The 15,176-nt window shown below is 42.3% G+C and overlaps 1 protein-coding gene across 1 annotated transcript in view; it reads right to left on the bottom strand.

The window, feature by feature from the left end:
- Positions 1-4,588: 4,588 nt before the first annotated feature.
- The window catches only part of PSMB2 (proteasome 20S subunit beta 2), a 34,434-nt gene continuing 23,846 nt past the window's right edge, over positions 4,589-15,176 (bottom strand). The window contains exons 4-6 of the mRNA XM_052636998.1: positions 8,313-8,475; positions 6,833-6,882; positions 4,589-4,824 (exon numbers count right to left, since the gene is read on the bottom strand). Of these exons, the coding sequence (XP_052492958.1) occupies positions 4,717-4,824; positions 6,833-6,882; positions 8,313-8,475 (321 nt within the window). The 3' untranslated portion in view covers positions 4,589-4,716. The remainder of the gene's footprint in view (positions 4,825-6,832; positions 6,883-8,312; positions 8,476-15,176) is intronic.

The raw sequence follows: 15,176 nt of genomic DNA, 5'->3' as shown, positions 1-15,176 counted from the left end.
GTCCCCTCTTCTGGACTTAGCAGCATTTGATATGGGAGACTACTTGCTGTCTTCTGAAACACTCCCTACTCATGGCCAAAATGGAGTACTTGACTCAAGTACTCAAATCTTGACCTGGCCACCTTCCTGACCTCAGTAAATGGTGCCACCTCTATACCCAGTTCCTCAAGCCAGAGACTAGGAAGTTGCATTTGATCCTTTCCCTACACCCTATCCGTCACAAAGTCCATCCAGATAGAAGAATCTCCTCTGCTGCCACCCTGCTCCTCGGGAATAGTACAGTAGCCTTCCAACTGGTCTGTTTTCACTGGTACACCATACTAAAGCCCCGCCAGCAACCGAGACACTGCCTGCTTCTTCGACCTCATCTTGGACTTCTCCCTCCTCCTTTGCCGCAGCCACACGGCTCCCCTTCGGCTCCTCAGATTACCACTTTCACGCCTCAGGGCCACTGCATTCGCCTTTCTCTTTGCCTGGAATTCTCTTCCCGCAGTTCCTCATAGGTGTGCTCTCAAAGGCAGATGGTCAGGTGTTTCACGGAAAGGAAAGGTTTAGGAATCATCTCTCAGGGGAAAGGTCCAAAGATGTGAGTGCTTCTCCCAAGAAGGTTCCCTGCCTCAACCTACACTTATGAAAGGATGGGAGGAAAGGCTGGAAGTATCTTCTGTGTTAATGAAAGACCTGGACCTGGCAAGAGACGTTCTACTACTAAAATTATTTTAGACTACAGGAAGTTGAGGGAATTAAAAGTAAGACATATGGCACTTAGACTATCTCAGCACCCCCTTCCATTTCTTAGGGGTTCCTTGTCAGCTTCCTCAACCTCTTCACTAGTCAGAGCTAAGCTTCCCTACCCTGAGGCAAAGCAGCTGCTCTCTGCTCCAACCTATCCCCTCTCACCCCAAGCATGGGAAGGAATAAATTGTTTCCAGTGTATTAATCACCTGAAAGCAGATGGGAACCAATTGGGAGACCATTCTGAGCGGTGTTTGGCCAGAAGTGTTAAAGCATCGGTGCACTCCCAGTGTTTTGCAACTTCAGAAAATTAAGGATAAAGCTGGCATTAAAAAAAAAAAAATCTAGTAGAGAGAACAGATTAGAAATATCAGGGTACACTGCACCACAACCCAATCATACATATATACGTATCTGTAAGAAAGATTTCAGGAAGCAATGCTTACCCTTTATACAGTAGGTATGCAGTGAAAAACATATGCTGAGGCTGTATCAATTCAATGGGCCATGGGCTTTATGAAGTGTAGAAGAAGGAAAGGAAATTGGGGAGCTAGGCTGGGAGAAGATTATGAAATGTGTAGCATGTCAAACCCAAGTTGGGTTTGACATTTTCAAAATCACTCAGTAGTGTCTGACTGTTTGGGACCCCGTGGACTATATAGTCCATGGAATTCTCCAGGCCAGAATACTGGAATGGGTAGCCTTTCCCTTTTTCAGGGGATCTTCCTCACCCAGGGATCGAACCCAAGTCTCCCACACTGCAGGCGGATTCCTTACCAGCTGAACCATAAGGGAAGCCCAAGAATACTGGAGTGGGTAGCCTATCCCTTCTCCAGCACATCTTCCTGACCCAGGAATCAAACCAGGGTCTCCTGCATTGCAGGCAGATTCTTTACCAGCTGAGCTATCAGGGAATATAAATAGAACAGAATAAAGTTGTTTTGTTCCATAAGCAATGGAAACCATCAGAAAGTGTTAAGTGAGGAGAGGAATGGAGGATCCAGTTTTTAGAGTACAGAGAAAAAACTGGAGAGGGAGGAGATTAAAAGTAGGGAGAAGCTACGAAGCTGTTAAAGTAGTCTGAGAAAGGGAGTTAGGCTTAGGGGTTAGGATTTCGGGCTTTCCCTGCCGTAGCCCAGGTTCAATCCTTGGTAGGGGAACTGAAATACTGGAGATGGAGAATTCATTAAAAGATTTAGGAAGTCAAATGCAAGAACTTGGTAACTCTGTGAAGGCAGGAAATAAAGAGGGCAAAAAAAATGATGCCCAGCTAGATGCAATGAGGCATGTTGGATCATATCCTAGAATAGAAAAAAAACATTAGTGGAAAAACTACTGAAATCTGAATAAAGGCTGGAGATTAGTTAATACTCATGTGCCAACCAATGTTTCTTAGTTTTACAAATGTATTGTGGCCAACATGTTAACACTAAGGAAAACCAGGCGAGGAGTATAAGGATCTTTGCAATTTTTCTATAAAACTAAATTTATTCCAAAATAAGTTTATCAAAGATAAATGATGCATAGGTTTCTGGCTTGGGTACTTGGGAGCCAGGGCCTGGTGGTAAGGCTCAGCTTTAGACATGCTGAGTTTGATGTCCTGTGACTAGAGGGTGAGATACCTAGCATTAAGTATATATTGAGCCTAAGAAAGAGATCTGGATTGGAGAAAACAGACTGGAGGTCAGGGTGGGCTGGTGGCCTTCCCTATGAGACTGCCTTGTGGACACATATTCAAAGGCAGAGAACGATTTCATTCTTAGTGAGGCCTGGATGCAGAATGGTAAGTCTACCAATGACCCCATACTTATTGGGACTTCCCAGGTGGCGCCAGTGGTAAAGAACCTGCCTACCAATGCAGCAGACGCAAGAGACGCAGGTTCGATCCTTGGGTCGGGAAGATCCCCTGGAGAAGGAAAAGGCACCCCACTCCAGTATTCTGGCCTGGAGAAGTCCATAGGGTGCAAGGAGGTGGACATGACTGAAGTGACTTAGCAGGCATGCATGTGTTCATAGAGCACTTACCACATGCCAGGCCCTGCAACGCTTTACGTTAGCACATGGAATCCTCATACAATTCTATTCTACAGATAGGAAAACCATGACGCAGGACTGCTTACACTTTAGTAGTGGCACTCAACTGGGGCAAGCATCAGAATCACCTGTGGAGCTTTAAAATAGATGTCTTAGAGAGTCAGGAAGCCAGCCAAAAGCTCACACCTATGCATAGCGAGGGTGGTGTCAAACTAATGACGAACTAGGCATGGTCATATGAATCACCTCTTTCTCCCACTTATTCAATGATTAGCTTCCTTCTTATGGTGGTACAAAGCATTTACCACCGGTGTACTAAAAAGTGCATGGCACTCAAATCTGATGGTAATTCAATACTGTTAACACAAATGTGCTATCTATAGGGAGTAACTTAGACAGATGATATATTTCACCCCAGATAAACAAAAAACCTATTGTATGTGGTATTAAGTGAAGTGACGTCGCTCAGTCATGTCCGACTCTTTGCAACCCCATGGACTGCAGCCTACCAGGCTCCTCTGTCCATGGGATTTTCCAGGCAATAGTCCTGGAGTGGATTGCCATTTCCTTCTCTAGGGGATCTTCCCAACCCAGGGATCGAACCCGGGTCTCCCACATTGTAGACAGACGCTTTACTGTCTGAGCCACCAGGGAAGTCCTAAGCAGCACAGAATGGGATACAGTGGGGCTTATCTTAGTCTAGGACCAAATGGTGCTCAAAGTATGGTTCCCAGACCAGCAGCATCACATCGATCAGAAATATCAGAAATGTAAAATCTCAGGCCACCCCCTCAAACTACTGGAGTAGGACCCAGCAAGCTGTGTCTATAAGGAAGTTGAGATGCATGCTGTAGTTTGAGGATCACTGCTCCAAAGAAGCTTCAAATTGGCGGTTCTCTACTGTGACTAAGGAGTAGAAGCTTTAAAAAATATTCCTAGTCTAGGCCCCAAACTTGTTAGAATCTGGGAGTGAATGCAGGCTAATCAAGTAGATTAAAAAAGAAAACCCTCCAGGTGATTCTGATACATACATCTAGTTAAGAACTACTGTTTTAGTGGCACCAATTGAAAAATATCTACATTACTCATTACCAAAAAACTAGATTGCTGCTGCTGCTAAGTTGCTTCAGTTGTGTCCGACTCTGTGCGACCCCAGAGACGGCAGCCCACCAGGCTCCCCCGTCCCTGGGATTCTCCAGGCAAGAACACTGGAGTGGGTTGCCATTTCCTTCTCCATTCAGAAAGTAAAATAAATACTTGGTTAACCACTTAAGAGTACACCAATTTCATGGAATATTATGCAACTGTCAGTAAGAGTAAGGTAGCTATGTACTGATATAAAAACCATCTCCAATAGTGTTCAATGAAAAAAGCAATATGCAGAACATTTTAAAATATTTTTTTAAAGGGACATGTGCATGTATATATTTTATACAAGAACAATATATCTCTAAAGGTTAGATAAGAAATTAGTAGCTGAAGTTTCCTCTGGGAAGGGAAGAAGGTAAATTATAGGGATGGAAGAAACATTTTCACTGTGTGTTTTCGCCCTGTTTGCAATTTTTCTACATGTATGTATTATCTATTTAAATTAATTAATTTAAAAAGTGTTTAAGCTTAGGGGCAATAAAGAACCACTGCTTTAGGGGGATGAGACTTTAGCAAGCAAACTGTCAGCTGCTGAAGGACAATCCCGAGCATCAATGAAGGAAAGGGGCAGGAAGAAAGATAATCCTCACAGGAAGTCCAACGCAGGTAATGCTCCCTCCACCCCCTTCCTGAGGCGATGTTAGGTAAACTCAGACTCAACCCAGAGGGCTCAATCGATCCACAGTCAGCTTTATTCTGAATTAACCATCTGTGGAGAGCAGACATCAAAAGAGTAGAAAAAAATAGAGGAGCTCATCAAAAAAAAGTTCCCCGGCAAGTGGGAGGGAGGGCATGACGTTACGAGCCCTGTTTAGGGAAGGAAATGTTGTCCAGGTCATGGATGCCATTTCTGTCAATGATTCGAACACTGAAGGTTGGCAGATTCAGGATGAAGCGTTTCTGGAGCTGCAGAGAAACATGAAGGAAATCAGTCAACAAATTTTTATTGAGAACTGTGGTCCAGGCTCTGTTCGAGGCACTGGACATATAAGCAGATAGTGATTTTTGTGTTGGGGGTGCTTGGTACCCTACTGAGGACAGCTGGTACCAAGATACTGAGGAAAGCCCAAATTGCAGCTGGAGGCTGACTGGAAGGTAGTGAGCAGGAGCTTGACTCTGGTCAGTCAGCTGGTGAAGAATGAGACACTCTAATGTTCTATCCCTCACAATCTGCCACCAATCAGGCCTGGTAAACACAGACTTCTCTTTCAAAATATCTCAAGGCAAGAAGCCAACTAAGGAGATACTGCCCTAGGAAAAGCTCTGGACCAAAGCCATGTGTTCCTAGGTCCTACAGTGCGCTCCAGCCACCCACCCATATTATACGGACCAGGTGTACGTGAGTGTGTCTGTGTGTAGAGCTGGAGGCTGGTGGCAAGGATGGTCTCAGAACTGCTCTTGGAACAACCCCTACTTCTACCTTCTTCAATCCAAGCTGAACTGTCACTAAAGGAACCTCTCTGGCCTCTCATGTGACTGTCTGCTTGAGAGGCTGCTCCAAAGGACCTGCGGTCTATGCACACAAAAGCAGACAGCCCCGTCAACCTGGCTAGAGATCGCTCAAGGGCACAGCTGGAGGAGACCTTCGCTTCTGTGGGTGACCCCTCCTGGACAGTTCACTTAATCCCTGGACAGAAGGCACAAAGCTCTACCTGCCCCCTTAGGGACACATCCTGAAAATGTGCCCCTCCCCTGGCCCAAGCCCCCCTTCCCTTGATGTTTCCCATCTCCCTTACAGATGAGGACTGGGCAGCAACCACCACTTCCATTTCCATAGTCCTCCCTGGCTGATGACTCCTATGTCCAGAAAAAAGTTCCAAGATCAAGAAAAGGTGATAATAATAAGGAAATGTGGAGGATCCATGGGGAATAAAGTCTCAAAGCATTCCACGTTCCAGTGGCTTCTTCCTGGCAGACCCTTGCAACACTTAGAGCTGCTGGACTAACACGGCCTCCTGGCTGAATTTTTAAGAAAAGCACAAGTTTATTCTCAGTTTCTGCTCTGGAAAGGAGATTTACAAACAAGAGGAAGAAGGGGCCCTGTGGACTGAAAATGACAGGCTTGTGTAAGAGGCAAACTGACATTACTGATGCTACCAGCTGCTCTCCACCTCCTACTCGCTTCTCACTAGAGTACAAATTCAAGTTCATCGTTAGGCTGTAGGAACAACAAAAGAATTAAAAAGCCTAAAGGAGCTGCTTTCTTTTCCTCCTCATCCTCCTTTCACACCAGAGCCTCAGACTCCTAGCAGAAGTATTGGAAGAGGAAGGGCCCATGTTCCTGGCCTCATAAACTTAAGGCTACTCTCTCCATCTGCCCAAAGCCTGCTCGTTACCTTCTATGGCCTCCTGAATTCCCAGGGGTGGCTTTCCCTCCCAGACTCCGTACTGTTAAGGAAGCAGACTTTATGGCAACCCCAGGTAGCATAAAAATGGAGCAGGTCTAAAATGCAGCACAATAGTTCTTAAAGTACGGCCCCCCTGCCCGCCACCCCTGTTACCGCCTGCAGCAAAATCACCTGGGACTGCTGGCCAAGAGAGTCTCAAGAGCTACACCAGGACAACTAATTCAGAATTAAGGTGAGGTGGAAAGCATGAATATGCCTTTTTTAAAGAAACAAGTTCCCCAGATGATTCTTACACATGCTAGAATTTGAGAATTACTAGTCTGGAAGAACCAAAAATAAAAGTAATTAGATTGTAGAATTGACATTGATGAGATGGTGACCCAGGAGAAAAAAAAAAATCAGCTTGTTATGCATCAAACTGTATCCCTGATAGGAAATTCACATATGGTTAGCGGATATTACACTTTCTGGCAAGGATCAGAAAAAAATGCAACTGGGTAAGGCAAACAATATTGGCCAACAGAGAGACAAAACATTCCTTTCAGGATCCCATGAAAGCTACTCACCTCCTCCAGACATTTCCTAAGAAGCTCCACTGCCTTCTCACGCGAGATAGCTGAAAGAGAACACGGAAGTCAGGCACTCAAGGTGCTGACACTAAGTAAAACGCTCTGCCACAACTCTGAAATAGGTTTCAAACTTTCTCAGGTCAACATGACACACAGATAAGGCAAAAAAAAAAAAGCCAAGGCTTCTGATGTACAACAAACTTTCTCTATATGCAGTTGAGTATCCCAGGCCCAGTGCTCAGGCAGCCACAAGCCATTGAAAATTGATTTGCTACAGAGAAGGGTAAGCGTGACGGAATCTGTCTCCCATGGCCAGTGCTTGCCTCCAGAGAAGTCCAGCGGCCTGCCTCTTCTTTATAGCCCATCCCCCAACTCAACCCCCAGCCCTCCTTTAGACCAGGGCTTAAATCAGCTCCATCTGCCCTGGCCAGCTGCAAATCAGGGAAAGGGAGGGCAGGGCCAGTGTGTCAGCCTCACTTTGCCAGCTGGGCCCCAGTTTAACAATAGAAACAGAATTCATAGGATGGGGCTGAGTCTCTCGTAAAACAGGAGCCAAAGGAACTGTCCACAGGCATGGCAAACTGGGACGACATATGATGCAGTTCGGCTTCAGGGGTGGCTGGTGGTTATTTCAGTGGGCAAATCACTGTATTACTGACAGATGCCAAATCAAGCAATGGTCACTAGGAGGCCAGGCTAACCTTTTCAGGATGTGGCCTGGAGCTCCGGCATGGCTGAGAGGGCAGCACCATAAAAAGAAAGAAGCAGCCAGATTCTACACTAACAGGGAAGAGCGGAATGTAAGGCGAAAACTGGTTATCTGTGCTGCATCTACAGCGTGCAAAAGCTGTGAATCCCGAGTGCCTACTGCTCACATGGCTGAAGCTGAGGTTGGGGATGGGGTCAGAAAATAGAACTTAACACAGAAGCACCCCCATGCCTAGAGGTTTGCCAAGTGGACGGTTCATAGACAAGTAGAGCGCCAGTTTTCTCATATAGGAGAGGGCCGCTATTATGTGATAAGAATACAGGTTGTGGCCTTAAAAAGCTTTGACATTTAAGAAAAGAAACCCTCAGTTGTCATGCTGGAGTCCTGTTCATCATCACAAGCTCCAAACAAACATACCCAAACCACTTGGTTTACTTGCATTCTCTACACCTGAGAAGCTAATGAGCACCTAAGTAGCGGCAAAATGAGTGCAAAACATGAACTTTTATAACCAAAGAATTATAGTTTTAGTCATTATTCCAACCCCCCTTCAAAACAAAACCCAGCTCTGGACATATGCAATACCTCATTTTACCTGGTGGAAGAGGGACTTGGATCAGCTTTTCCATAACCCTAACGACCTACAGGAAAAAGCTTCCTGAGGGCACCTTCTTTGGCCACCCAACTCCAAGGGGTTGTACATAAAGCCAGGAAGCAGCTGAGGACAGGGCTTTGCTACTGTTACCAGCTTAGAGAGCTGAAACTTACTTGGCGTGTAATATCGGTCCAGGATACTGAGAGTCAGGAAGGCACCATAGCCGTGGGCTGCGAAAGGGGCTTTCGCCAAGGCCGCCAGGTAGTCCATGTAGTAGAGCGCTGGACCCTCGTGCTCGTCGTAGCCGGCCAGGAGGAGGTTGACATGATACGGGGTCTGCAAAGAAAGACATTAACGTGACGGTCAAAGCAGTAACACCAACATCTCTCATGGAAACAGGGACATTCCAACTGTCGGCGAATAACAGCAGCAGCTGAGTAAATGATGACGAAAGAAAAGACTCAGAGAAATCTAAAGGACCCAGAGTGTGGTCACAGGTAAAGGGAGGTCAGCTTGTTTTCTCTGAACGGAAGACCATTTGGACCTCTCTGAGGTATTTGAAAAAGTTGCTTCTTAAAGCTCATGGACCACAATCTGTTATAAAAGCATTTCAGAGGCAAAGCATGGGTGTTTTTGTGTTGTTCCTAATAGCTGAAACCAAAACACACTATTCTGAGAGTGTCAGGCCACAGGCTAAAGAAAGCTATAGCACCAACCATATCATCCAAAATAAAAAGGCTCAGTACGGGCATTTGGAGCACAATCTCAAACAGTAAACTGTATGTCTCACTATTAAGAAACTAAGTCGTGGGCTGCATTTAATAAATCCTGGAGAGGGTGTGAAGGAAAGGCCTACATTGTTGCTGGGAATGTAAACCAGTGCAGCCACTATAGAAAACAATACGGAAATTCCTTTAAAAACTAAAAACAGAGCTACCATATGATCCTTCTATTCTACTCCTGAGTATATGCCCAAGAAAAAACAAAAACCCTAATTCAATACATGCACCCCAATGTTCATAGCACCACTATTTTCAATAGCCAAGACATGGAAACAACCCAAGTGCCCACCAGCAGGTGGCTGGCTTAAGCAGATGTGGTACATACACACAGGGAATACCATTCAGCCATAGAAAGAATGAGCTGCTGCCATCTGCAGCGACATGGATGGACCTAGATAACATCATACACAGTGAAGTCAGTCAGAGGAAAACAACAGTATATGCTATCACTTAAATGTGAAATCCAGAAATAATGCAAGTGAATCTACACACAAAACAGAAACTAACTCAAAGACATAGAAAATATACGTATGGTTACAAAAAGGGAAAGGGAGGAGGGTTATAAATTAGGACCGTGGGATTAACAGCAACAAACTACTATATATAAAATAGGCAAGTAACAGGATTTACTATATAGCATAGGGAACCATATTCAAAATCTTATAATAACGTATGATGGAAAATAATCTGAAAAAAGTATATATATAAAACAGAATCATTCTGCTGTATATCTGGAATTAATACAATACTGTGTATCAACTACAAAAAAAGAAAGAAAGAGAAAGAAACTAGTCTTGGGGTAGGGAAGCGTAGAAGGTCTCAAATATTTAAATCAAATCACTAAACTTTTTTTGGCCGTGCCACACAGCTTGCAGGATCTTAGCTCCCTGATCAGGGAGTGAACCCCACACCCTAAGCTGTGAAAGGGCCAAGTCCTAACCACTGGACCACCAGGGAATTCCCAAGTCATTACACTTTTAATGCAGACAGTAATAATGGAAGTTCCTAAGTTCAAAGAAATGTGGTAACTCTAGAAGAACTGTAGATTTAGGTGAAATGCTAATTATTTTTCTAATATAACAAGGCTGTGCTAAGATAACTAAGAGGTAATTTTTATCAATGAGACAAAAGTAATTATAATAACCTGTTTTATAGATATCCTTTTTTTGTATTACCTGCAAGTTTAACGAGGTAAGTTTCTACAGATCTTCGTCTCTAAATGGATGATTATTTTTCTACACCAGGTGGGCCATTTACCATGTTAGTTCAGACTGTCTGTGTTCCCAGGCATCCGTGGTGTGACTTCCATGAAAAATGACTTCCTTTTTCTCTGCAAAGTACGTTTTCCCTCTTGCCCTTGCCTCAGTGGATAGTGAGCAGGCCTTGCCCACTCTTAGGTGCCCATTCCTAAACTTACAAATTCAATCAAACGGACATTAAATGAAATTAAATACATTTATGCATCATATAATGGGGCATAAAGTAATTACAGCTAATAGTCTTAAAAGTGATGTTTTGTATTCTTTGAACACTGATCAGCACGGGTACTTGGCAGCTTGAAGAAATAGTCTAACTCATGTTAGAAGATACACATGAAAACATTATATACTTGGAATTCCAAGCCAGCTGTGCTAAGCAGTATTTCCCAAAGATTACAGAGTAGCTCTAACCTGCAAACAAGTTTCTGCCTTGCGGATAAAACGGTGAATAGTCTCAGAGGAGTAAGAAATAACCAGTAATAGTTAAGTCTTTTGACACAATAATTAACTGCCTATTACATTTCCCAGTAAGTATCATGCTAACTTCTGCCAGTAGTCTCTGGAATTCTCTGCCATATTCTGTGACTACATTCTTAATAAGTCTGACCTTAAGCAAGACACTTAACCTCTAAGAACATACTTCCTTATGTGTAAAACTAGGTTAATTAATCCTTCCCCTTTCTATTTTCTAGGAAATATGGTGAGAAAAAAATAATAGAGGTGAGACATCCCAAACTCTGGAAGAAAAAAATGTGACCTAAATTCTTAGTATATTTGCTATATACCAATCTCCTTTTTGATAGCTTACCACTTTAAACAACAACAAAACTGTCTGAATTACCTAAAAATAAAAAATAAATATAACAGTATTTTTAAAAAACTATGACAACACTAATACAACATCAGGGAGACAAAGAATACCATGGTGTTTTTATAGTTAAAATTAGAAAAGCAAAAAAGAGGTACTTTCCTGGTAGTCCAGTGGTTAAGAATCCACCTTCCAATGCAGGGGGCGAAGGTTCAATCCCTGGTCAGAGAACTATATCCCACATGCCACAGGGCAACTACTGAGACCACTCGCCACAGCGAAGACCCCATGTGCCATGACTAAGACCCAATGCAGCCAAATAAATGAATTAAAATGAAAAGCAAAAAAAGAGAGAGATATACCAAGGAGATCCGAACTGGTTTCCTTCCCCAAGAGATTTAATAATATAGTTACTTACCTATCACAAAATAAGCTCATCTTTTTGCTAAGAGGATAACAAACCTTCTCCATTTACTAGAGGACATTCCTTTTATGGCTATTTTATCCAGTTGTATATTAAGAATCCACCCAGATATCTAAAGAGACCTAACCAGCAGAAACCATATATGCTCTCTCCAATGAGGATCTTGTCCACACTGAGATTAAACTGTGTTTAAAACAATTAATGTGATCTGTAAAAGCCACTACAAAATTTTTATGTGAAGATGTCAAGAGAATTCCAGAAACAAACTGTATTGCTTAATTGGTCTATATAATATCATTTATTTATGCTTAAGCATCTGACACACAGGCTCATCAAAGTTGGTATTCAGAAGCTGTAACACGTGGTATAGAAGACAACTCACAAATTATTGTGTGACTTTGAATTACCAACTTTTGCATGTGTGAGATGCTTAAGCATAAATAAATGGTGTTATCTAGACTAATTAAATCATTACATCTGTGTAACAACTTGCAGTTTCTGAAATTCTTCTGACAATGCTCCATCAAAGATTTCTGGCTCACACGACTTTTTGCTTTTTATTTTTAATTTCAAATAAGATCTTATATACTGCTACTCCCTTACTCCTCTAAGAATCATGGCATTCAAAGTGACAAAGCCATACTGATGGGTTTCTTGATTCTTACATTTTCTCATATTCTTGATGCAACAGTGTTTTCCTGGAAGAAGACAAATTGCAAGCCGTTCAATTTTGTGAAATTCCTACGGCATATACATGTGTGACTGTGGTGTATTTACGGAAATACATAGTAGGTGTAAGACACAACCCACCCATTCAAATATTTATACCAATTACAAACTCCATGAAGGCAGGACTCTGTCTGGCTTGTTCAATGATGTATAAGCATATAGTATATATTCAATAAATATTTGCTGGGTGAATAACAATCATACCAAAAAGCCTTATATATTTTTCCATACATAGGTGACTAATGCGTAGAATCACAAGAAGAAAGATGAAGAAAATCTCTAAACAAATGTCAGAAAGTGACAGGTCCTACTTCTGAGAACTGGCTCAAGTTTAAGTTGATGCCAGTATCACTATAATTACATATATACTGCTATTTTTTTCCTAGGTTCCTGGGTCCTTCTCTTTCTACTTTCCTTTAGACACAGGTTGCTAAGTAAAGAAAAAAACTGTACTATAGGCATTTAAAATTAAATGAAGGGGAGAGCAATAGCTTAAATAAATATCTCATGTCAGGAAGAAACAGATGGGTTACACTACAGAGTTAGGCCTGAGTTTGAAATCCAGCTTTATTATTAGACATGTGGCTTTAGAAAAGTAAGTAACCTAATGTCTCTGAAAGTGTCTTCACTGCAAACATGGGCTACCTACTACAAAAAGACTGCAGTGAACATTCAAAGAAATAATGCATGCAAAATAAGCACAGTGCCCGAAACCTAGTAAAGGCTCAATCAATGCTAAAATAATTACCAGGGAAACATAGTCACTTATGAAGTTCACAGTGTCCATGGAAAAAACAAGGCAAGCACTCAAGAGAAGACCATCCACTCCTAGCAAATGAGATACAAGATAAATTCCTCATATAGTCAAATATACCCTAAACAGCCAAAACAATCTTGACAAAGAAGAATGCAGCTGGAGGAATCACACTGACTTAAGACTATATTACAAAGCTACAGTAATCAGAACAGTGTGGTACTGACACAAGAATAGACACACAAATTAATGGAACAGAAGAGAAAGCCCAGAAATAAACCAATGCACATATGGTCAACTAACCTATGACAAAGGAGGGAAGAATATACAATGGAGAAAAGATAGTCGTTTCAACAAGTAGTGCTGGGAAAACTGGACAGCTATATGTAAAAGAATGAAATTAGAACATTCTCCAACACCATATACAAAAATAAACTCAAAATAGATTACAAAGCTAAATGTAAGACCCAGGACATTCTGACATAACTTGCAGCACTATCTTTTTGGATCCATCTTCTAGAGTAAAGGAAACAAAAACTAAAATAAACAAATGGGACCTAATTAAACTTAAAAGCTTCTAGACAGCAAAGGAAACCATAAGCAAAATGAAGAGAGTCTGTGGAATGGGAGAAGATATTTGCCGAAGATGTAACCAGGGGGCGACACTGCTGGCTCAGTGGTAAAGAATCCATTTGCCAATGCGGAAGACGTGAGTTTGATCCCTGGTCCAGGGAGATCCCACATGCTGAGGAGCAACTAAGCCCATGCGCCACAACTACTGAGTCTGTGCTCTGGAGCCTGGGAGCCACAGATACTGAAGCCCACACACCCTAGAGGCCGTGCTCCACAAGAGAAGCCACCGCAATGAGAAGCCCATGCGCCACAACAAGAGAAAGCCCACACACAGCAACAAAGACCCAGCACAGCCAAAAATATATAAACGGACATTTTTTAAAAAAGAAGATGCAACCAAGAGGGGATTAATTTCCAAAATACACAAACAGCTCACACAGCTCAACAAAAAATGGGCAGATCTAGACATTTCTCCAAAGACATACAGGTGGCCAAAAAGCACATGAAAAAATGCTCAACATTACTAATTATTAGAGAAATGCAAATCAAAACTACAATAAGGTACCACCTCTTATCAGTCTGAATGGCCATCATTTAAAAAACCTATAAATAGGGACTTCCTTGGCAGTCCAGTGATTAAGACTCTCTCTGTTCTTCCAATGCAGGGGACACAGGTTTAATCCCTGGCCAAGGAACTAAGAGCCCACATGCTGTGCTGCAGGATCAAAATAATAGGAAAAGAAACCCTCCCACACTATTGGTGGGAATGTAAACTGGTGCAGTGATTATGGAGAACAGTAGGAAGGGTCCATAAAAAACTAAAAACAGAGCTACCATATGATCCAGCAACCCCACTCCTGGGCATACAGTCGAATAAAGCTCTAACTTGAAAAGACACATGCACCCCAAAGGTCATAGCAGGCCTGTTTACAATAGCCAGATATGGAAGCAAACTAAGTGTCCCTCAACAGATGAATGGGTAAAGAAGATGTGGTACACGTATTCACACATACGCAACTGGTAACTAATAGGCCATAAAAGAATGCAATAAGGCCATCTGCGCAACACGGATGGACCCAGGGATTAGCATACTAAGTGAAGTCAGTCAGACAGAAAATGCCAAGTATCACACGTATGTGGACTCTAAAAAAATGCAAATGAGCTTACTTACAAAACTGAAACAGATCCACAGACATATACAAGAAACTTCTGGTTACCAAAAAGGAAGGGGGGAGGATATATTTGGAATTTGGGATTAACAGATATAGACCATTATATGTAAAACAGATAAACAACAAAGACCTACTGTACAGCACAGGAAACTATATTCAGTATCTTATAGTAACCTGTAGTGGAAAGAGTCTGAAAAAGTATATATATATGTATAACTGATTCACTCTGCTATACACCCGAAACACTATAAATGAACTATACCTTAGTAATTTTTTTAATTGTTAAAGGAAAATAAAAATTTAAAGGAAAAGAAATAAATAGCCCATATACATCTTCCTAAAGGGATATGGTGGGCTTTTTATAAAAGTGCCCAGCACACTGCCTGACACATGGTAGAAATGTATGATAGCTTCCTCCTCTCTCCGTCCTGGACTCTTGGCAGGAGCCCTAAGGTGATAGTATTCATTGTCACAAACATTCACAAGCATTGACACTTCGAGCATATCTGCTTCACAGTACACACACCCTAACCTAT

Source organism: Budorcas taxicolor, chromosome 3 (genome assembly GCF_023091745.1).
Source record: "Budorcas taxicolor isolate Tak-1 chromosome 3, Takin1.1, whole genome shotgun sequence".
Classification (NCBI taxonomy): Eukaryota; Metazoa; Chordata; class Mammalia; order Artiodactyla; family Bovidae; genus Budorcas; species Budorcas taxicolor.
The sequence above is the reverse complement of the archived record's forward strand: the minus strand, read 5'-3'. Positions and strand labels throughout refer to the sequence as shown.